This window comes from Monodon monoceros, unplaced genomic scaffold (genome assembly GCF_005190385.1).
Source record: "Monodon monoceros isolate NGI ecotype Baffin Bay Population unplaced genomic scaffold, NGI_Narwhal_1 Super_Scaffold_12, whole genome shotgun sequence".
Lineage (NCBI taxonomy): Eukaryota > Metazoa > Chordata > Mammalia > Artiodactyla > Monodontidae > Monodon > Monodon monoceros.
Window position 1 is genome coordinate 144,918,945 of NW_021703768.1, and position 23,484 is coordinate 144,942,428.

Consider the following 23,484-nt stretch of genomic DNA (forward strand, 5'->3'; position numbering starts at 1 on the left):
TCCTAAGGCAAAGGTGTTCTACACATGACCCTAACTTTTCAGTGTTTGGGGGAGTGGTCCCTGTAACATTCTTTTAAAGATGGGGAATACTATAAGAAGTTCAATCTGTCATCTAAAAAATATTTATTGAGCTCATACTATGTGCAAGTTCAATTCCAGATTCTGGTGATACAGCATAAATAAAGGACAAAAATCTCTGCCCGGGTGGAGCTGACAGTGCTGACATGAGAGACATCATGGATTTATGAAAGGGACACAGGTTTTCGAGTCAGAAAGACCCAGATTCTAATTCCTGCCCCACCATATACTAAATGTCTGTCTAGGCAAGCTGCTTGGCCTCTATGCATCTCACTTTCCTCATCTGTGAAATGGGCATAAAGTTGACCTAATGAGGTTGTTGAGAGGACTCAGTGAGATGATAAAGGTGGAGTCCTAAGCACAAGGAATGATTGAACAGAATTTGCTTGCCTTCCACATCCCTTTGCGATTAAACACCTCATTGTGTCCTTTGGAAGGTTTAAAGTGACCCCGCACTACAAAGCCACGTGCACAGGCTCCAGCCAAGATCAGAAAGTGTTCGTTTCAAAGGAAGAGTGTGTGGCCACTTTAGTCTCGCCTTCCAGCCTGGGTTCAAAGCAGCCTTGTTACCAACCCCCCTACCCCCCCACCCCCCCACCCCGCTCTTTGACAGTGAGAATAGCTCTCTGAGGAGACGCCTTGCCTGCGGTTCTGGCCCTAGTGATGCTGGAGAGCTGATCATTAATGCCCACAGTGCCAGGTAGTGGTACACACAGCTAACTCTAAAGAGTTGCTGTGTTGTACAGATGGAACATGTCTAGGTGCATCCGGAGTACATAGCATCCAAGAGGCACATTCCCGTCTTCCTGTGATGTTATGCTTTGACATGGATCAGGCTACACAGAACCCCTGGATCTGTGCCCATAAAGAAGCTTCTCCCTGAAGGAAGGTGACTTGGTTTATACTCTGTCATACAGCAGGATCCCTGGGTAACCAAAGAATGTCACTGCACACAAAGACAGGCACTTCCTAAAGCCAGACAGCCGGAAGACTAAGCTTTCGATGAAGACAGTTACACTTCAGGCTTTTGAACAATCTGGGCACCGTTGTCATTCATCCTACCTGCCAGCAACTGTCCCCAAATAAAAGAAACCTCCAAACATGCCCTGCTCGGAGAGGCACACACGCGGTTTACTAAACAGCTTTATTTGGGGCGTGTTGTTAACCAAAGGCACGTTCAGAGTGAAAGGACACTTAGCTGTTTGTCCGAAGCTGTGATTGGGAGTGCTTGATGCATACGCAGACGGTCAAGGGTAGGTGGGGCCATCATATCCTCTGTCCAGGCCAGGAATTCCCGTTAGCCAACCTGCATAGTTTCTCTGGACCAGAGTCAGCGACAGCAACAGTAACACTGACAGCTGATCGTATTGAGGGTTTTCTGTGTTCTAAGTGCTCTATACAAATTGATTTAATTCTCACTAAAACTGTACGCAGTGAGAACTATTTCTATTCCCTTTTACTCTGAGGCACAAGAAACACTGCCCAAGGTCACATGCCTAGTAAGAGGTAGAGCTGAGATTTGAACTCAGGCTGTCCGGCTCCTAGGTCTCCACCTGACGTTGCTTCTTTGGAGTACAACCTTATCCACCCGGCTCACTGCTGCACCCGGGCACCTAGCACAGTGCCCAGAACTTGAGATACCACACACACTACTTTCCCCAAAGATTGCTGCAAACTACAACTCTGAGCTTCCTGACAAAGCTCTAAGATGAACGGGTTTTAGGGTCCCTGAATTCCTCACACCATAGCCTCCTACCTCCGGTCCTGGATCTGTCACAAAGACAGCACCAATTCCATCCAAGAATAAAATCTGTTAGATAACCGCATGGCAGACGTGGGGGTGAATGGAAAAGCAACCTGAGAGGGGCATTAGGCTACTCTTAGTCTTCAAAGGAATTGGATGGCCCCACAGATAAAACTTCTCATCTCCCTCGGCGTGCAAAGTTTCCTCGCTCATCTCCTCTCCTTGGCGCTCTCTGTATTTTATTTTATTTTGGTCGAGCACATTATTTGAAGTTACTATGGCAACGTGTCACCAGCTGGCATCGCATAGTAATGCTGGCATTTAGGTAGCAAGCTCCCGAAGTCGGCTCTTTCCCTCCCTCTGCGATCTCATCACTCCCACTGATCTCAGGTGAGCGGAGTGGGGGACGCATTGCAGCAACCATGCCCCTCTCCCCTTGTTTGGTTAGCTCTTCAAGGCAGGGCAAACTGATCACCTCTTCCCGGTTCACTCAGCACTGCAGGGTCCTGACCGTGTGTGTAGGTGTGCTTGCTTTAGAGGTGGCTAAATAGATATGTTTGAGTGTTGTGCACCAAAACTATTGGCCTTATCAATAAGATGACGATGGTTTTTTATGCAAAGGAGTAGATTGATTTGGAGAGGGCTACTCTCCTGACCGCAGTCAGCCAGTATCCCAGCTAATTAATATTAATGACACAATAGCGGGTTTCTCTTTTTCCTCTCTTGCCATCACACAGTGAAGAGACCCTGATTGTTTTCCTTTGGAGCTTTAGCTCTCTCCCAGGTGTGCAAGGGCTCCCTACATACTGATGGGCTGAATTGTCCAGATCAATTGATTGTCATGGATCACTGAAGAGGGTTCTGTGTGGCAAATAAGCCCTGCCACTGCAGGCGTTAAGTAGCCCCTCATCAGCCAAGTGCCTGCGACGATTGCATTTATTTTTACACGTTTGACCTAGTTTCAAACCATGTCTCTTCGTGCTGTGATTCATTAGCTACATTTTAAACCACCCCGATCACATGGAGCCGACGTGACTCTGCCTGGTTTGTGACAGCATCTCAGATAGTTTCTCTCCGGAATTTAACATGCAGGTCCCCCCGGTATTCTGTTTTAAGAAGCAATTTCCTTTCCGGGCACCTGGAATGCTGCTTGGGTATGGATGAGTGGCTGCCTCACGCCTTGGTAGTAAATATATGCTGACCACAAAATTTCCACGAAGGATGGAAGGCAGGGCATTCTCACTAGCCTGAATTGCAAGAGATCCCTCTAACCCTCTGTCCCCCATGCAGTATTCAGGCTTTTCCACGTTGCTGACAGGGCTGGGAGTTAGGTGTCCGACACTGTAAAGTTTGAGCCATGTCAACAACAGGAGTGTCTGAGTTGCTAGGGCAAGTGCAGTCTGTTCATCACCCCCACTCCCAATCCCTACAGCTCTTTCTAAACACTTAAGACATGGTGGATGTAGAAGGTCTCAAACTTGTAAAAGGGAAAAGGGGCAGGAAGCAAAGAGGTGGATTGCCGTGCTGAAGACGCTACTGAAAAAGGGATAAACGTCAGAGAAACACAATGTGATTCCACCATTCTATCATTGTATGACAGAGAGGGGTTTTTGGTTTTTAATTTAAATGACAGAGTGGAGCCTTTACTGAATTCGAACCTGCTGCTGGTATATCATGCTATTTCAGAAATCAGTCAGTCACATTGGTGCGATTGCTGACAGATTTGATACTAAAGTGGGCTAGACACCATAGCAGACAAAAAGGGAAGCTTCCAGTGGGAAGTAAAGCACTGTCATTTCTCATTAACAGCCAAATGCAGGTAACTCGTCCAAACTTCAAACTACACAAACATCACACTACAGATCGTACTGGAAGGCACTCAGCTGGGATTTTCTGTGGGGCAGTTAGAACGAAGAAATGAACAAGCTGGTAAAAGTAATTTTGATTGATCGATGAACTGTACACCCTGAGCAAGTCCTTATAAAAGGATAATGGTTTCTTTCGTAAAATGGTCACTCTCTCTAGATGGGCACTTGGAATCCCCTTCCCCTTTTATTTTCATTTAATATGAAGCATGGAAGTTTCTCTAAACAAGGCTTAAGAAAATGCAGCCTTTTCAAGGTAATTTCCAGGCAACTTGAGCTTTGAGGTTTGTTGTTTGCTTTCCCCCCTTCAAATTCAAATCAAGCCTTCGGAAATACCAAGCATTCCGTATCTGTATCTATGCGTTTGGGGCAGCCTGCAGTTCTGACAATGGTGGATGCTACAACACACACACACACACACACACACACACAAGCTCACAATCCCAGGACTCATTTAAGCCAAAGCTTTAAAAGTAAACTGTTGTCCAAGAGACGATAGCATTTCCTCTGAGAGGATGATCGATCACAAAAAATAAAACCTCCCCAGATCTCTTACCTTTTGAAGCAGTGGAATTACCTGCAGAGAATATCCTTCCTTTCTTTGCAAAATGAGCCAGGCTTTGGCCAGCAGCAGAATTACTCCAAAAGGAGAAATAATAAGTCCTTTATATTGTAATTTTCACTGTTTATATGCAAGAAGTGTAGTGGGTCTGCTCACGTAGGAATAAATAAAAAGCCGGAAAAACTGCACGGCAGCTACCATGTGAAAAGGAAAGACCTCTAGTGGCCACCGGCTGAATTCTTGGAGGAAGCCCCTCACAGAAGAGATGGAGGGAGTAGAGGAGACACACGCGTGTGTGTGTGTGTGTGTGTGCTCTCTCTCTCTTTCACGCACACACACACAAATTCAGAAGATTTCTCCCCTCTTGCGTCCAGCCTGGATGGAGGGATAAAAAATAATATGCTTGTTTCTTGGTTTCAGTGGGACCTGGTTAAATTAGCAGTGATGGTGGCATTCTGTCTGGTTTGAAAGGGACGGATAGTTTCACAGACTCACCATCACCCCCTGAGGGCGTGAGCCGGAGAGAAGATTTGACTCCCTGGACGGCCAAGGCGGTTGGCCCAGGTCCCCAGCAACATAGTGTCATTGACGTTACCCCTGAGAGTCCCAGTTTTGTGCCCCCTGCCACCTCTGCATGTTTTCTGAACATTTATGGTGCATGCGTGTGGTGGTCACTTGCAGGCAGAGCGGGCTTCCCAGGCGTGTGACCTGGTCCAGTGCTCAGAAGGACCCTGTGGCTGTCTTGAAAATCTGAAGAATTTTTACAAGGACTCTTCAATTTTCATTTTGTTCTGAGCCCCACAGATTGCACAGCTGGTCCTGCTGACTGGGAAAGCATTTTATCCCTAACGTCCTAATTGAAAAGAACCTAGAAGCAAATGAGAATCTGTATCTTTGGGAGTTACTTTTGGGGATGTGAACTTGAAGAACATTCAATTACCCAAAAGACTTCCTGTGGAGGAATTCAGAAGGAGCTTCCTGGGGACATCAAGGCTGTTCCTTCCACCACTGTCACTGAACTGTAACCCTGTAATATGGGAGGATTTTTTTTTTTCACGCTATATTTTTTTGGTCTTTCAGTTTTATTTTTTTTTTTAACAAAGACAGCAGTTTGTGATACAAATATAATACTTGGTTCAAACATAACACGTCCAGGCCCACCTCTCTGGTGTGTGTTACGTCTGACACCCTTTAGAAGTGGGGTTTCCTGGAGACACCTGCATCACGCCAAGCTGCCCAAGCTTCCACAGGCCGGCCCTTGACAGTGGGACTTCCTTTGGTTGAGATGGCAGCCCAGTGGAGTCTTGTGGGAGACACTCTTGAGTGGCTTCTCCCAGCTGGTGGCTTTATGGTCAGTACTTCGTTTACCAGGTTCCCAGAGTAGATCTCTCTAAATTCTGCCTTCAGACACTAGCCCTGCCAGAAAGCGCCACCCTGGTACAGAGTTATAAAATCTGGGAGAGAAAAAGCAGAAAAGGGTGTGGTGATGTCTTCTGGTGCACGAAAGGATGTGGTTCTTGCTCCTCTGATCCCGCGGATCCTTTCAGACCCACTTCCTCTCCAAGTCCTTGCGTTGATTTCCCTCTCGTCTGAATCCCTCTGGCACTCGATCTGCTTCGCTCATCAAAGTCTTGTGCTTTTTTCCTCATGGTTGTTAATCTTGCTTTCCCAACTAGATCATGAACTCCTGAGAGCAAGGACTACCTCCTCTCATTTCTTTTATGGCCCTTAGCAAGTACTTGTCCCCGGTAGCTGCTGGCTTCTCACTGACTGATTCATGGTCCAACAATTGATGCTCTTGTAGGGAACCTCAGTGTATTCAGGGCACCATAGGAGCCATTTGATCCTTCTGATACACCTCTCAGGGTAGATACAGATGCATTATTGTCCCACTCTACAGATGGAACAGTTGGAGATTAGACATGTAAAATTATTTACCAGAAAATCAAACTGTCTCCAGAATCTTGATACGCGCTGGATCTCCTGACATTAATACAGTGCTCCTTTCCCAATGTACAAGCAGCTGGAGAGATAAAGAATAGGGCCCTTATTGTCTGTATCTGGAGCTCCTATTATAGTCCTGGTCATGTAATAGGTGCTCAATAAATGCTTTTTGGATGAATGAGCTGATGAATGAGCCATAAGGAGACATTTACTCTTAGGGAAATTTCACATGCTCATCTGCTAAGGAGAAATTCTCCATCCCTGGGGGACCTTTTTATACTCACCTGGGATAGAGAGGTGTTTTCTGGTCTGAAGTCAAGTAATTGAAGAAGGTGAATCTCATGGTCCTCTCTCCACTGTTTCACGGCATTTTTCTTTATTTCTTGCAGAGTCACTTTGTGGCATGTATGACAGCCATCTTAAACCAGATGGGTGACCAGCACTATTCCTTCTATATTGAGACATTCCAGACCAGCTCTGAACTTGTGGTGAGTCTATAGGATGCTCTGGGGCAGTGTTGGGGAGACGCGTTACACAAAAGATTCTTGAGGGTTTAGGGCACAAAGGTCTTCCTGTGCACCGGGAGAATGTGTGGGTCTAAGTTTGCAGGAATGTTCGTGTGATTCCCTGTTTCTCATTCCCATTTAGGCTTGTAAATATCACTTCTGGGACACATCTTCTGTCCATGTCATACATGAGCCCTGAGTGCCTAGTCTACATATGCCTTCAAACCAGTATTTGCTGATGAACCATGGACATTTTGAGGCTTAAGAGCATGAGTGTTGGAGTCACACAGTCTTGGGTTTGAATCCAGGGTTTGTCACCAGCTAGCTGAGGAGGTTAACTTTAACATTTCTTAAGCCTCCGTTTACCCATCTGTAAAGTAGGGGTCATATCATTTATGTCACAGGGCTGTGAAGGGTTTAAATGAGAGCACAGTAGCTCTCACACTGTAAGAGTCCACTAAAAGTTAGCTGTTATTACATAATAATAATGAATGCATAGAGAAAGTTGGCCTCTGAGCCCCTTTCTTCTTCTAACCTCTCAGGGCTCGTTTGCTAGGACTGTCTGCCTGCGGCGGGTGGCCTGTGGGCCCGTTCCTCTGCAGGAGATGATATCATCAACGTAAAGCCCAGCCCGGGCTGTCCCAGGGTGTAGTCGTCCCTTTGCCCTCAGTATGGTCAGCTTTGTCACTGTCTCCTTACCATTGCCAGATTCAGGGGTTCTGCTACCAGGGGCTCACTTTTAACTCTCCTTGAAGGAAGCAAGGGCACCAGAACTGGACCAACCTCAGAGAGTGGCCCACAAAAAGAATCAATAGGAAGCCAACGTCCTGCCCCTTCATCCATTTAGCTTTGAGAAGGTCTCCTAACTGGAGTAGGATTGGCAAGAAATGGAACCTCTTTCTGGATACACAAAAAAATGAAACAAAAGGAAAGCTAAACAACCCAAGATTTCTCCCCCTCAAGTTCTCTATGTTATGTGACATGGAAATAGAAAGACTGGATTCCTAATTTTTGATCCTCAGTGGAAGGAAGGGTGGGAAGGATGGTAGGAAAGGGAATTGTTGTGTACTAAATTATACACTTCTTATGTAGTCCTCCAACAGTATGGCATAGGTGTTAGTAGTCACATTTTACAAGTCTACAATCTGCTTGCTCGAGACCACACAACAGTATGTGGCAGAGAGAGGATTTGAACCTCTGCTCCAGCCCTTACACCGTGCTGCATCTTCTCATTCAGAAACCAGGCTTTCCATCTGTGAGGCAGAGGTCTTCTCTTCTCCATTCCCACAGGAAGGGAGTGTTCCTGTGACGATATCCACAACTCCCCAGGTGACGTCAAGGATGAACGATTATACACACCATCGTCATCCTCGAGCACTTCGTGAACACTTACAGTGGGCCAGACTCTGTGTGGAGCATCTCATAGACAGTGTGCACTTAATCAACCCTTTGAGGTAGATGTTATCCCCATTCTGCTAGTGCGGAAACTGGGACTTAAAGCATTGAGGTAATTTTCCCTAGAAGCAATGATTGCTGGAAAGGAACCAATCTCATTTCCAGAATTTTGCAATTTAGCTTAAAGCAGTGATTTTCAAATTATATTTCTCCTAGCCTCACTGTCTTCTACCATAAACACACACACACACACACACACACACACACACACACACAGGCATGCATGCATGCACGCACACTTCAACCAGAGCTGTTTTCTACTTTTATCTACTTTATATATTAGGTTCCAGGTAAGATTTTCTCTGAACAAAGAATTCTGCTTTAAAATAATCTGAAAACCGCTGGCTTAAGGAAAGAGCTCTGAACGGGTTTCCTATGGATTTTCATTTTACCTTAAGCAAATAGGCTGGATGCCTTCATTTCCTCTAGCTCAGGAGGGCGCCAGTGGTTCTGGTCTTTGCTATCTAGATTTGTCTTGAATTTGTGTTCTCCAAAGGTAGAGAACAAGTTTGATCTACTGAAAAATCTGATGGGGCATGTTGAGGTCCACTTTGAACCTCTTCAAAGGAGAGGGAGAGAAATCCCTGTCATGTTTCCTCTAAGCTGCTTGTTCACGTGCCTATGACATATGAATTAGCTGTGTTTACAGTACAGTAATTAGATGTTCATTTTAATAATAGTTTGTTTGCTCAGTGACCTGAGATGCATTCATATAGTGTAGATTATTTCCTCCTCAAATACATATTTGGAAAGATGATTATAAAACTGCCACATCAATGAACGCACTTACTTCTTTACTCCCAAAGACAGAATTAATAGTCCTTTATTTTGAGAGTGTTTTCTCATTCCATATTCATGTTCCACTTATATTTGTGAAACAGTCTCCCAGTAACAAATCGTTAAGATTTCATTAAAAAACCCACTCTATTGGTTTCATTGGATTTACTTAATAACAGGCTGTACCCCTTCCCTTTCTGCACCTCCAAAAAATAATAAAGAAAAAATTTGAACAGCCAACAAGATCTGGGCCCTTCCAGTCATTTCCTATAAAGCAAAATGACAGGTGTGTTTTGCTTTACTATTGCAGGACTTCTTGATGGAGACATTCATCATGTTCAAGGACCTCATTGGGAAAAATGTGTATCCTGTAGACTGGATGGCCATGAGTATGGTTCAGAACAGGTGAGCTGGCACCTGCTTCCTAACAGCCCCGTCATCTCAGCACTCACTTTACAGTGCACTGTTAGAGAAAGAAGGTGGGGATAGTTTCTCCGTGGTGAAAACAAATCGAAGTGCCACAGATCCTTTCTTTCTACATTTAAACCCCAGGGAATTGCTCACCGATCTTGAGCTATTTATTTATTTACTATTATTTATTCCTTTTTCTATACTGAACTGGCTACTCCCTACCTTCTCCATTCTTCAAATACTAGTTAAAATATACTTTGTCTATGAAGCCTTCCCTAAACTCTTGAGACAGGAGAGCTTAAGGTCAGTCTTATTAAAATTGTATTATTTTAAATTTATTCAAAACAATAAAATATATTCTGTGACATGCAGTAGAATAAGTTTAGGAAGCACTGGATTACACAGCTTTGAACAGCTTTCTGTGCTGCAGGACTTCTCAGAGCCTTTAGTATGCTAATAGAATTCTTTAAGAGAAAGATTTAGGATACAGCATTTCACAGATTTACTTGCCCTTTGAAACATTTGGTGTGAATATATTTATGTCTCCGTGCGTATATATAATACTTATTATTAGCATCTCATAGAATACCAGAGTAACCCAAGTATAGCTCAGGTCCCACATGGCCCAGTACAACAATAGATAAGAGTAACTGTGAGCAATTTCAGTCTTTAATGCTTTCTCTCAAATCATGTCATTTCATCAAAATGAAGTTCAAGTCATAACACTCAGCAATATTATCTAATATTCCCTTTCTCCATTCTTCTGTCTCTCGGCATCTCTCCTATCCCATGGTTTACCCAAGTCTCTCTCAGAACCTTATCCTCAATTCCTATCCACAAACCCCTTTAAAACTGGGGTCTTCTAGGCTCCTTTCTTTCCTTTCTCTCTCACTTTCCTTTGGCTTCTTATATTTGTTTTGGTCCTTCCCATGGAAACCCCTTCACTCTACACTGGTTGGAAGTTTTCTCTCTCTCTACCTATTGTCCTTGTTTTGTATCACAAGAGCCAAGAATTGACTGGCAAAGACAGAAATATCCTGAGAGGGTAGAAGAAGAGGAGAAGTTGAAGAGGCAAAGGCGGATCCTCTTTAGTGGGAGGCAAAGAGGGAAAACTATAAATATTAATAAGTTTGTCATTGGATACAGTCTGGGAATTTCTATCTCATCTATGCCTAGGATCTTACTCTCGTCCCAGATGGCCTCCATCCCTTACTCTTCTGTCCTCTGAAAAGCTGCTCTTCCACTACTTGGATGCCTAAGTGCCTAGCCAAGTGAGTTTACAGACACACTTGCTCTTGGGGCCAGCTTTAGGGGCTGGTGAAGGGGAGGAGAGGTTTGTCAAGGCAGAAAGAGATAGCTATCTGTATGTACATTGTTGCTGATGGTGGGAGGCGGATAAATCAGCACAGCAACAAAAATGTAAGAATTCTTAGCTTGGGCTTACATTGCCCTGATTCTCCCTGTTCACATCACTCAGCTGGGAGGCTGGCTTTTACAATGCTTAAAGCATTGGTGGGAATTAGGCCAGGCCACGTTACAGATGAGAGGTGGGTATCTCCCTAGCCCTTCTGTCAGGACCAGCTTCCTGAGTATGCAACCTGTGTAGGTGTATAGGACCTTGCACTCTGAAGGGTCCTGATGTCACCATCTTGAATTCTTAATAATTTTTGGACTAGGAGACTTGCATTTTCACTGTGCACTGAGCTCAACAAATTATGTAGTTGGTTGTACCTCACAGCAATGTCCAGTCACCTGTGTTTGGAAGAAGCCAGCTCCCAAACTGCGTGTGAATCCCTTCACTGTTTGCCAGCTGGTCAATAATGTCTTGGGGTTTTGCCAAATTACATGAAGCACCCAGGTGAGTCATCTTCGACTCACCCTACATTTCAGGTACACTCAACTATTCACTGTTGCCTACTGTTTCATACTTCTCGTGACTTTGCATAAACTGTGACTCTCCTCCTTTCTAGACCAAACTCAACATGAAAGCATCCTTCAAATTCTTGTCCATGTAATTTCTTCTTTGTGGATCCTTCTAGGACTCCTTTATGGTAGGAGAATATGTTCCCTCCTCTTTGTTTACATACACACCCATATTATAACACTTACCCCACTGTACTATAATTATCTCTTCATATGACTATTTCTGCCACTAGGGAATGGGCTTCCTGAAGGCAGGCACTATGTCCAATTTATCTCTGTGTTTCTAACTCCTGGCACAGAACCTGACATTCATAAACATGTGTAATGAACTCTGTGTATCCAATGGGTACTTATTTTTTAAAGTTTTAAAAAATATTTTAATTTGGGCTCCCTGGTGGTGCAGTGGTTGAGAGTCCGCCTGCCGATGCAGGGGACATGAGTTCGTGCCCCGGTCTGGGAGGATCCCACATGCTGCGGAGCGGCTGGGCCTGTGAGCCACGGCCACTGGGCCTGCGCGTCCGGAGCCTGTGCTCTGCAACGGGAGAGGCCACAACAGTGAGAGGCCCGCGTTACGGCAAAAAAAAAAAAAAAAAAATTAATTTTATTGGAGTACAGTTGATTTACAATGTTGTGTTAGTTTCAGGTGTACAGCAAAGTGATTCAGTTATACATATACATATATTCATTCTTTTTTAGATTCTTTTCTCATATAGGTTATCACAGAATATTGAATAGAGTTCCATGAGCTGCTATACAGTAGGTCTTTGTTGGTCATCTATCTTATATATTACAGTGTGTGTGTTTGTTCATCCCAAGCTCCTGATTTAGCCCTCCCCACTACACTTCCCCTGTGGTAACAATGGGTACTTATTGATTAGGGTTTTTTTTTTAAGAAATTCAATTCAAATTTGCCTAAATAGAAAGAGAAAGTATTGGCTCAGACAACTGAAAGAGCCCAGAGTTATGGCTACAGGCATGGATGTATCTAGGCGCTCAAACAGTGTTGTAGGGAATCTGTATCTCTACCTCTGCTCTTTCCTCTGTTGGCTTCATTCTTAGACAGATGCTCTCTTTGCAGTGGAAACCTGGCTATAGAAGTTCCAGAAATGTGTCTTGTTGGATTAGCAGCCCCAGTAGAAAGAAAAAGCCTCTTCTTCAGTAGGTACAGCAAAATTTCCCAGACTAATCTCGAGCTACATGCCCATCCATAACCTCTGTGGCCAGGAGAATGAAATACGCTATTTCATCAGGCTTGGGTCATATGACCCACCTTTGGAACTGGGGAGGCTGTGGTTAGTTCTACCCAAACCACAAAGTCTGGGAGCAAAGGGGGAGGCTGGGGGAGTAATTCTTCATAGGAAAATCTGAGAGTTATTACCAGAAGGAGAAATGGACGATGGGCAAGCAAATAAATGCACAGACATCTACTACTGATACAGGGTCAGGAGGATGGAAGCCCAGAGAGGCTGGAGCCCTGACCAGGGCAAACCCCCCTTCTGGGCTGCCGACAGTCATCCTGGAGGAAATACGTAGAAGTGCTTTGAAGGACTGTCCCTACCTGAAATCCCACAGACTTTAGTCTCTTTGGGGGGGACTGGCCCCTAGAGATGATGCAATAATCCTTGTTTCTTTATACCTACAAAATCAGAATATAATTTTCTAAGGGACCTAAGAAAATGGAATTGTCTCCTAAATAGAAACATTTGTATCTCTAAAGGATCTGCTGAGTACTTAAGTCTTTACATTTAAAATAAGTTAGACTCAGAAACGCAGCCTGGGTTTCAGACTTCTTAGTTCTGCCACCTTCTCTTTCTTGGGAAGTCATTCAACTTCTTGGAACCTCGGTTTTCTGATCTGCAAAATGGGGATGATTATATCCATTTCGTGGTATGTTTTTGTGAGGGTAGAATGAGTTACTCCTTAGCACAGTGCTGGTACCTGGGAAGAACTCAGTGAATGGGAACATTGCAGACAACAAATGTAGCCTTGGAGTAGAGAAGCATGTGCCTAGTGTCGACCAGAAAAGGTGACTGTTTTTCTCCTTGCTGGCATATAGCTTAGGTTGTAGACTTCCTTCATCTTCTGGCCACAGTGATCCCTTCCATTTACAGAGCACCTGAAATTTTTTTCACGATTGTTGCATCTTGTGTGGTGTTACGATAGCTAACATGTATTATGCACCTAGATCCACCCCTATTGTAAATACTTTACATGTATTCGCTCATTTAATCTTTGCACCAACTTTATGATGTGGAACTGTTACAATCCACATTTTATACCTGAGGAAACCGAAGCGCAGAATAGACGAATAACTTACTCAGTGTTGTATTACTAGCAAAAGAACAGAGAAGTCAGGCAATCAGAGCCCATGTTCTTCATCTCTACTGCTTCATCCTGTAAAATAGTGAGGCTTGTATTACTAAGTGCATTGTAAGGATGTGCAAACTGCATATTTATTGGCTCAGATACCTTAAAGAGGCCCAAAGAGGTAACCCGCACAAGGTCATATAGCTGGTTAATGAAAGATTTCAACATAAATTGGAAAAACGGAACATACACCATGGTTGAGCCCAGATCACTGTTCCCCAGAATGTCATTTTCCCTCCTCTAAAAGTATGCACCCTAAGCTCCATTCATTCACGTGGACAAGGCGAACTCCGTATGTTGGTTAGTCTGTATGTTACAACATCTTTCTTCCTTTCTTTTCTTTCCTCCTTTTCTTCCTTCCTTCTTTCCTTCCTTCCTTCCTTCCCTCCCTATTACTTAACACTTTTATGATTTTCTGTTTTCATAATTTCCCAATTATCGCTTGTTATTTGTGTATGTATGTATGTATGTATTGGTCATATATAACTTATCTATCTGCTTGTTGGAGGAGCGAATGGAGTTTTGCAGATTTGAATGTCTCCTCGGCTGTGTACTGTTTGTGTATGCAAACGTGGTGACATGTCTACTGCAAGAAATACCTCCTGTTAGAGCATTCTTCTTATTGGTAAGATGCAACATTCAGTAAGATCTGATGTACGCGACATGGTTAATTTTTAAATGATCAAGTTCTTTGTAATATTGTAAATGAACTAAATATGCCTAGGAACCTCTTTTCCTCTCCTCCATCTGCACCTCAGTCTGGAAATTCAACATTTTGGGCAGGGGTAAGTGGTGGCCGTTGGGGATTTATACGCATCCCTAAAGCTTTTCTAAATGGAATCAATCAACACATACATATTGAGTGTCCCGGGCATCTGGAGCCCATCTACGCCATGGCCCCAGAAGGCAGGGTGCTTACAGTCTTGTTGGTGAGACAGTAAGTATGCCCATGGAAATAAGACCAAGCGCTGCAGCCACTGTAGTGAGTTCAGAGCACAGAGAAGTTAGGATTTATGACTGCCTAGGTTCGAACCATCTTATAGTTATGTTACCTCTGGTAAAGTTACTTAACCACTCTGGACTCTGTTTTTCTCACTGTAAAATGGGGTACTAGTAAGACCTACCACAAAGGATTTTCGTGAGGATCAAAATGAAATAATACGCATAAAGTAGTTAGAATAGTGTTTAGCAAGCATTTCATAAATGTGAGCTATTATTTTTGTTCTCACATTCCTATGATCTGGGAATATCCAGAATATTTCACAGAAGAGGCACGTCCGGGCTGGATCTTGTCTGCCTTACTGGTGACGTATTTCAAGGTCTAATATTGTCTCCAGCACACACTAGGCACATAGTAGGGTCACAATAGTTGACCCTAGGAAGTTGAGCAGGGCAGTGCTCAGCAATCTGCTGGCGGCTCCATCAGTGTGCTGACAATCGTTGTCGCCCGCTTCCCCTTTCTCCTACCTACATTAATTTGTACTGCCTACTCCCTTTTTGTAGACCCCATCTCCTCCAAATCGTATCGTCCAGAAGAAGGCCTCTCCATGGGTTTTATAGCCAGCAGGGCACATCTAATCCTGATATCCAGCTGGCCATGGAATTCCAGTCCCAGGAGTCTGCTGCACCCCTAACTAGAATCCAGAACCACTCGAGAAGGGTCAGGGGCACTTGGGGTGGGCCGTGCCCTGACCCTGAGCTGGAATTCTCTGATACACTCTAGCCTCTTGGTGCATGGAGCCCTTGTGTGTTGTGAGGGAAGCAGCTTAAAGGCTCTGGGAGAATGGCTTTTTCACTGCTTCTAGGGGAGGAATAAGGACTCCCTTCTTCTGGCCACCTCTTTTATCTCCATCTTCAAGTTTTGACCAGTAGAATCAACTACATCCCGTGAATCACAGCCCAAAGGGGAATGGGATTCAGGGAGGCCCTCTCTCTACCTTCGGCATTCTCACTGGAAAGGGCGTGTCCACCTCCAGTTCCCTCTTTCATTCACATCATACAACCTGTGGGCATGGGTTGGTTGTCACACTGGAGTGTCCTCAGCTTCGGATCCTCCTGCCTCAGAGCTACAAGGTGGCTGGGCAGTTAAGGATAATGACAGCCACACAACAGACATTTATTAAGGACTCATGGACTGAGGCCCTGGGCCACCGGCTTCACGCACTGCATCTCATTTCATCTTCACCCACGGCTCATCATACCGATGGGGCAGCTGAGAGCACCAGAGGCAAAGCAACACGCTCAAGACCACAGCAAGGGAGAGGAGCAGAGCGGGAATGTGCCCCCAGGCAGGCTTGCTCTAGCTGCTGCAGGAGTCTGTGTGCACCTTCCATTACCGCATCCAGTCCAAGGACTGAGGCATCTGGTGCATAGGTTTATTCAGGACACGAAACATAGGAACTCTCAGTTGCCTCCAGTAATGAGGATTTGTTCTGTTACATGAAGAGAAGTAGGAAACTGGGAACCTGGTCCAGTGGCTGCAGTGAGCTTCCCGTGGAGCAGGTCTCAGGATAGCAACCTCGGGTACCAAGCTCCCTTTCTGCCAGCTTCTTCCTACTCACAGCAGCTGAATTCTCTTGCAGCATGGCCTTTGCTTCCTCGCAGAATTATCTGCTCATGGCTTCTACTCAGGGCAGGGTTCGTTGCATTCTCCCTGGTTGTCCTGCTTTTGAACTGTCTAAAAGGGCTTGATTTACTACTAGCCAGGCTTGGGTGCCCCCGCTGGTACCCATATGATTACCCATGGGCTTCTAGTCAGCCCATGGAAGACTGCCTGAGTCGAGTGTTGGTTCTGGGCCCTCTCAGCTGTGGGCAGGGCAGCAGGATAATGGGGACTAAGTGGGAAGGGGCTCTGTGCCTTGTGGGCATGAGTAGGAGCATGCCCAGTGCCAAAACACCATGCAGGCTGGCCTTCAGGGGAGCCAGTATATCTTTCTGGTTAATTGCAAGGGCTTTAAAGAAAGACAGACCTGAGATTGGGTGGACTCTGCTGCTTATTAGCTGTGGGAATGTGGGGAAATTTTTTGATCTTTCCAGGGCTCAGTTTCCTCTTCTGTTAAATGGGTGCAACAGTAACACCTCCTTCAGTTTGTAGGATTAAATGAAACAAAGTCTGTAGAGCACTTGGCACAGGGTATATGCATGAAAACATGAGACTCCCATCATTGTCATTATTAACAAGGTGAGCTCACAGCTTGGGTTGAACAGAATTACAGAGATTTCTTTGTGAACAGAATAGCATGGTGGTTAAATACCAAGGATCTGAAGGCAGCATAACTTTGTTTAAATCCTGGTTCCACATGTATTGGCTGGGTTCTTGGGAAAGTTACCTAAACTCACATCTCTAAAAGGCAAACAGTATCTAACTCGGAGAGTTAATGTGAGAATTTAAAAAGGTGGGAAAAAAACACAGAAGAAATCCATGCAGAGTGCTTAGCGCAGAGCCTGGCACATCGTTGGTAACCATGACTGTGATTATTATTAATTTTTTTAGAGGCTGCTAAGCATCACGGATGAAATGCAGGAAATGTTAGGTTGATATTTGATCATGAACTTTGTTTTCAACACTTCAAGATCATTTTTGAAAGTAACAGAAAAAGTTGAGTGTGTTTTCATTCTAACCCACTTCAACATATTAATGCTTAGGCTTTAAGTACAATTATTTTTTTTTTTAAGAATACAGAAGACATACTTTTCCAAACCCATAGGTGGGAAACCAAAGTTAAGTGATATTCTGATTTTCAGAGGGTGGCTGCAGAAGAATCCAGAGAGAGGGAGGAGCCTTGATTTACTTCAGCCCCTATCTGCCGCCAGTCCCCGCGTCAGCACAGGGAGCTAATCATTCCTGGTTATTGGGCTGGCCTTGGTGAGCCAGAGGAGGTTTAGGCTGACAGCCAAAATAATAACTGTTATGGAAACTACTGAGAATGTGCAAAACCCCTCATTTGGGTATCATATTAGACTGTCTGAGATGTTTATACATAATATGACAGCCACTCAATGCATTTCCATCTGGAGAATCAGATACTAATCTTTAAGAAGAAAATATAGATGTTTCTTCAAAGACATATTAGCAAATGTCAGAATAACAAAACCAAAGAAGTCTCACCTTGTGGCAGCCTGATGGGGTGGAGGGTTTTGTGGGATTTGTACTTCCTGTCTTTACATGGTCCTGCTGGCTGCAGCTTGTCCTCTGACTGTCCATTTTGCTGTCGGTGCCTGCCTTTGGAAGAAGGATTAAGCAACCCAAAGGGGTCTGGGCGGCCATAGCTACCATGTTACCGTTGTCACCATGTGGCAGGCACTGTGCTCAGCACTTACCATACATTTGCCATTACACCCTGCGGGGGCCCTGCGAAAGGGGTTACATCGCTGCTGTTTCACAGAAAAGGAAACTTAGGTGTCAAACACGATGTTAACATGTCCCAAATCCACACAGCTGGGAATTGGCAAAGCGAGAAATCACATCCAGTTGTGTGTGTGTGTGTGTGTGTGTGTGTGTGTGTGTGTGTGTACAAACTTCGTGATCCTGATAACAGGATGCACTGCCTTCTTGGTTCAACAAATATTTATAGGTGAGGTTTTCAGAGGTGATGAAGAAGAGAGCCCAGTGCTACTGAAAATTAGTCCTTGGGCCACCTTTATCTATATGTCTTAGGTATACATTTAAACAAGGTTTTGTAACTTTCAAAGCTTTTTTTATGTACATTTTCTCTTTCTGGCTTCTAACAGATGGATGTTATACAAAGTCGAATAATGAAGTGCTGATCTTAAAAACAAACAAAAAGAAAACAAATATTTAGTGTTTAACAAACACCTAGCCCGGCTTCCTAACAAGCAACGCATGATGTAGCACATGCTACAGTTGCCCTTCCCACACTCGTGGCCCACCCAAAACATACCTGCAGCTTCGGTGGACATTTGCCACGCATCCTGAGAGCTTCCTACTTCTTTCATTCTCTGGGCTTTCTCTGGCTACAGGAGAGTTCTCAGCCCACCTGCAGGGCAGGCCAGAAGTGCTAGGGACTTAATGTCCGTAAGAGCAACTCTCAACCATGGGGGGGCTGGTATTAACGGGTAACTAGCCCAGGACACTTCTGATGCTCAAGTATGTTCGATACAGTCTAAACTCAGAAGTTCCCGTGCAGAATTGAGTCCCAGTTATTACCCAAAGCAATAACCTGCTGATAAACACTTCCTTTTACTGGCTTCCCACGGGTAGCCAAATAGACATTTTCCCTGGACCAGCCACTCAGTAGAGAAATTATTGATTGTCCACTGTTAATCAAAGATTATAGACAGTAGTACAGGGAAGATCTGGCCCCTGCCCTTTTAGATTTTACAAACACACACACACAGTGGAGACTTGGCCACAGTTGGGCATGTAGCAGCTTGGGAGGTGACTGCAAAAATCCAGGACAGAAATGATGGTGACTTGGTTCGGGTCAGTGGCAGTGAGTGACGAGAAGTAGTTGCATTTGGATATATTTTGAAAGTAATGCTAAGAGGTTTTGCTGACAGGTCAGGTGTAGGATGTGAGAGAAAGAGGAAAGTCGAGGATGCTAAGTCCCCCTACCCCTTGAGCAACTGGAAGAATGGAGTTGTTTTCAGCTTAGATGGGAGGATGACAGAAAGAGGGCAGGTAATGGAAGTCAAGCTTTTGACATGTATGCTTGAAATGCCTCTTAGTCGTCCAAGTGAAGGTATAGAGCAGAGAGCTGGAATGCAAGCTGGATCTCAGGGGAAAGGCCAGGGATGAAGATATAAAATTTGGGACTCAAAGGCATGTAGATTGGAGAGTAGATGAGATCATGGAGGGAGTCTCTCATTTCAAGGAAAGCACAGTCTAGTTGGAGGAGACAGTCATTACTGAGTCACGCAAATAGCTCATTCGCAGACCATGATGAAGTCTGGAAAGGCAGTTGTACTGACTGTCCTCTGGGGGCCTGAAAGATGCAGCAGACCCTGCCCTGAAACAATTAGAAGGAGGGGGCATTCTATACAAAGGAAGAATACAGCTATGAACTCAGAAAACAACCAGAAGCACAAAGTAATAGTGAGAAATGATCCTAGCAAAGAAGGTGGGGTCCAATCATGGAGAGCATTGACGGTCAAGAGAAAGAGTTTAGATTTCTCCTGTGGGCAGTGGGGAGCCACTGAGGTGGGTGAACGACAGGATTGGAACTGTTCCATAGGGCAACTCACTCTGGAGGCTGAAAGGGAGAGAGATAAGAAGAGGCTATAAGACCAGAGAGTAGGGAGGAAGGAGAGGAAGGGATGGATGGGAAGACATTCAAGAAGAAACACAATTTGACAAGAGGTAACAAAATGTTCAATACGTGTAAGATTTGATCAGCATTACCATCTCGAGAAGAAGAGTGGAGAAGAGGTATATATGGGAGGTGCAAGGCATGCATAGAAGAGTGATCATTGAAACACTGTTTATAACAGAAAATGCTGAGCAGCAACGTAAAGGTCCTTCAATAAAAGACTGATGCAATACGCTGTGATACATCTATACAATAGAATGCTCTTCAGTGATTAAAAGGGATGATATATATCTGAATTCACTGGCATGAAAGGAACACACAATTTATTGTTGAGTAAAAGAGGCTGTGAAACAGAATTTATCGTTTAACCCCATTTATCAAAATGCTATCTTTATAATATCGTTTGTGTATATATGTCTAGGGAGACCTTTGAAATTATGTTCGTCAAAATGTCAGTGATGGTTTTCCCCAGATGATAGGATTGCTGGTGTGTCGTTTGTTTGTTTATTTATTTGATTTGGGAGGAGGCAATTTTTCTGTCTTCCTGCATGGCATGAATTTTCTGACACAGGCTTGTAACAGTTTAAACAAGAGACAATACAGATTTTCTAAAGGAAGTCAAACAGACAGGCAGGGCAGGGCAAACATGGCCTCAGGTCTACAGTGAGAGCAGGTGTTAATGTGGGTCAACGAACCTCTTCCTTGGGTCTTTGGAACTAAAGGAACTTCAGTCTGAAGCATGGGGGAGGAATGTCTGGGGTAGCGTGCTCAGGTGGCCTGGTGACCTTCTGCCTTCTTCCAGGGTCTTCCTGAGAGCTATCAACAAGTTTGCAGAAACCATGAACCAGAAGTTCCTGGAAAACACGAACTTTGAGTTTCAGGTGAGTGTGAGGCGCCAGACTTGCCCTTGGAGTGCCCTGGCCGGGCTGCTCCAGCAATCTGGGCTACCTGCTCCATCAGACACATCCCAAAACACTCGGAAGCTATGCCTGTGTCTCTGGGTGTTTCCACAGAGCCATGGCGGGGAGAGGGGAGGGAGGGAAGTACTCAGCGTTTGGAACCAGGCCCTTGATTAAATAGTCATCAGCTGAGCAGCATATGCAAATGTGACCGTATGATGTATCTTGTGTTGAAGAGGAGACTTGCATTCATTCACTGTCAAAGTGGGTGCCACCTTTTAAATATGTATTAATTTTTTTTTTACTTTTTTGTTCACTGGAGCCTAGAAAAGCAGCCATTCTCAGATACTGAAAGATAAAGCTCACTAGTACATTTCTGTGACCTTCTGATTCCTCCAGAAATCACTTTTAGTGCTCAGACAAGACCTGGGGACTCTGTGAGATTCAGGGGCCTCAAAGCATGCCCGTGGGGCAGACAGGGCGACACATCTGCTCAGGGCCCAGGCAAGAAGAACCAACTCTTCAAAGCCTTGTGGACAAGTTCAGGTTGCTACCTCTGGCTGGAGGTGTGAGAGGGGAGACCCTTAAAAGGGGATCCCCCCTCCAGGGAAGCCTCTGACCCCCAGGATCTCTCACAGCACAAGCTTAGGGAGTGGCCAGCAAACTGGGGCGATGGCTTTTTCTGCCTGCTCGTCTGGGGTTTCAGTTCCTGTCTGGGCTCTGGCCTCTGACCAGCCGAGGAACCTCAGGCAAGGCCTGGACTGCATCCGTGCCTCAGCTGACTCATCTGTAAAATGCTCAGCAACACCTCCCCTCGCTACTTCGTAGGGTTTTTCCAGAACGGGAACGTGCCAAGGCACTTGCTAGGGGAACTCACTTGTAAGGAGGGTCCCAACAGTTTCCGATCAAACACTTCCTCCTCCAAGAGGCCTCCCCTGCCTGATTCCTCTCTGAAGGTCCCCTAACAACCCCATGGCCACTGTGTATCACCACTTAGCCTGCTGTAGTCTCTTCATAGCACTCCGTACTATCTTTCTTATTTGCCTACATGCCCGTTCTCTTTCTTTCCTCTGGTAGAAGGTAAGCTTCGGGAGTCGGGAGTGTGAAGACCTGTACTCACAGGGAATCTATGCTGTGTTCCTGGCACATAGTAGGTCTCCTTGGGGAGGTGATGCCTGGGCTGAGGTCTGTGAGATCCGCTCTGCTAGACAGCACCGGCCTATAAATACTTAATAAATGTTATCTTTGAATAAGATTCTCTCCCACAACCTTGCATTTAAATCAGGCAACTGAACTATAACGATAATGATGATGAAAAGAATAGCTGCCATTTTCTGACAGCAGTGTACGTGCAGATCTCACAGGAAGCACTTTACGCGTTATCTTTCTCAGTCCTTACAACTGCCCTACAAGGTAGTTACTATGACTCTTATTTTCTCTGCTGGAGGGATGTGGACACTAAGACTCCCAGGCGACGAGCAGATAGCCTGAAGTCACACAGCGTGTCAGTGCAGAGGTGGGACGAAAGCACAGCAGTGGCTGGCACCAGAGCCTGCAGATCACTGCAGCCACATGCTAGAGATCGAGTTTCACCACCACGTTGGGTTGACTGCTTGGCAGGGTCTGGGTGAGAGTTATAAATCTTTGACATGGAAACAGAACATGTCACTTTGGCTGTTTGAATCAGGACAAGTGTTTGATCCCCTTCCAAATGTGGCCCAGGTGCCTGCAGGCTCTGGTTACGAGTACGATCAGGGAAGTTAATACGGCCATTGCTTTTTTGGAGGGGCAGCTCAGAAGAACACACCTAGGGGCCAGTGGCAAGGCAGTGTTTGGGCCATAAAACCGTTGGCTGGTTTGTTCATCTCTTTCCGTGGGCTTTGGTAATTATAGCCTCGGACCTGATTTCCTGACTCTGGCTCTCCTCCGTGGTCTTAGGGCGGTACTTTCCAAGAGAAGCTCAGCTTTAGTCCTTCATGCCATTCTTTTAGGTTTTATCCAGTTTTCCTGAAAGAAAATCTGCATCTGAGAGTGCCCCAGAGAAGTGGGGGTTTCATACATGGAAGGTTTGAGCTTATGAGCTGTGTGGCTTTAGGCAAATTACTTCACCTCTCTGTGCCTCGGTGTCCTCAGCATCAAATCATGACACTAATAGGAGCTACTTCACTGGATTGTTGAGAGGATTCAGTGAATGAATTCGTGTAAAATACCTAGAAGAATGCTGGGAACGTGGTAGTTAATAAATGGTTAATAAATGCTGGCTCATTATAATTACAGTAATTATCATTTTGATGTGACGATGATGGCGGTGGTGGTGGTCCTAAGTGTGTCAGGTCTGAGAACCCACGTGTCAGTCCTCAGCAAACAGGACAGTAGGGAGGCATCTTTCAGGTCACCACAGCACTGCCTAGGGCTGTCACACCCACAGATTTGTAAAACGGGGAAGTAGCCGACATTACAAAATGAAATAAGTCTCCTTTTCGAATGAGACTTCCACAGATATTTAGTGGGAAGCACTCAAGAACAGGATCATTCTTCAAACTTATCTTTGTTCTCCTACCTTCGCCTCACTTGTGTGAGAATGGATTTGTTCTCTGTACCCTGCCTGGAACACGCCTTGTTTTCTCCTTACCGTTTCATTAATTATGCATCTAATATCAGCAGGAACAGTATCCACCACTAAG

The 23,484-nt window shown here is 44.9% G+C and overlaps 1 protein-coding gene across 7 annotated transcripts in view; it reads left to right on the top strand.

Annotated features, from left to right (window-relative positions):
* DOCK2 (dedicator of cytokinesis 2) overlaps positions 1 to 23,484 on the top strand; it is a 405,468-nt gene that overhangs the window by 301,734 nt on the left and 80,250 nt on the right. For all 7 annotated transcript variants that reach the window (XM_029217458.1, XM_029217457.1, XM_029217460.1 and 4 more), the window contains 3 exons: positions 6,583 to 6,681; positions 9,242 to 9,336; positions 20,704 to 20,782. In XM_029217458.1, the coding sequence (XP_029073291.1) occupies positions 6,583 to 6,681; positions 9,242 to 9,336; positions 20,704 to 20,782 (273 nt within the window). The remainder of the gene's footprint in view (positions 1 to 6,582; positions 6,682 to 9,241; positions 9,337 to 20,703; positions 20,783 to 23,484) is intronic.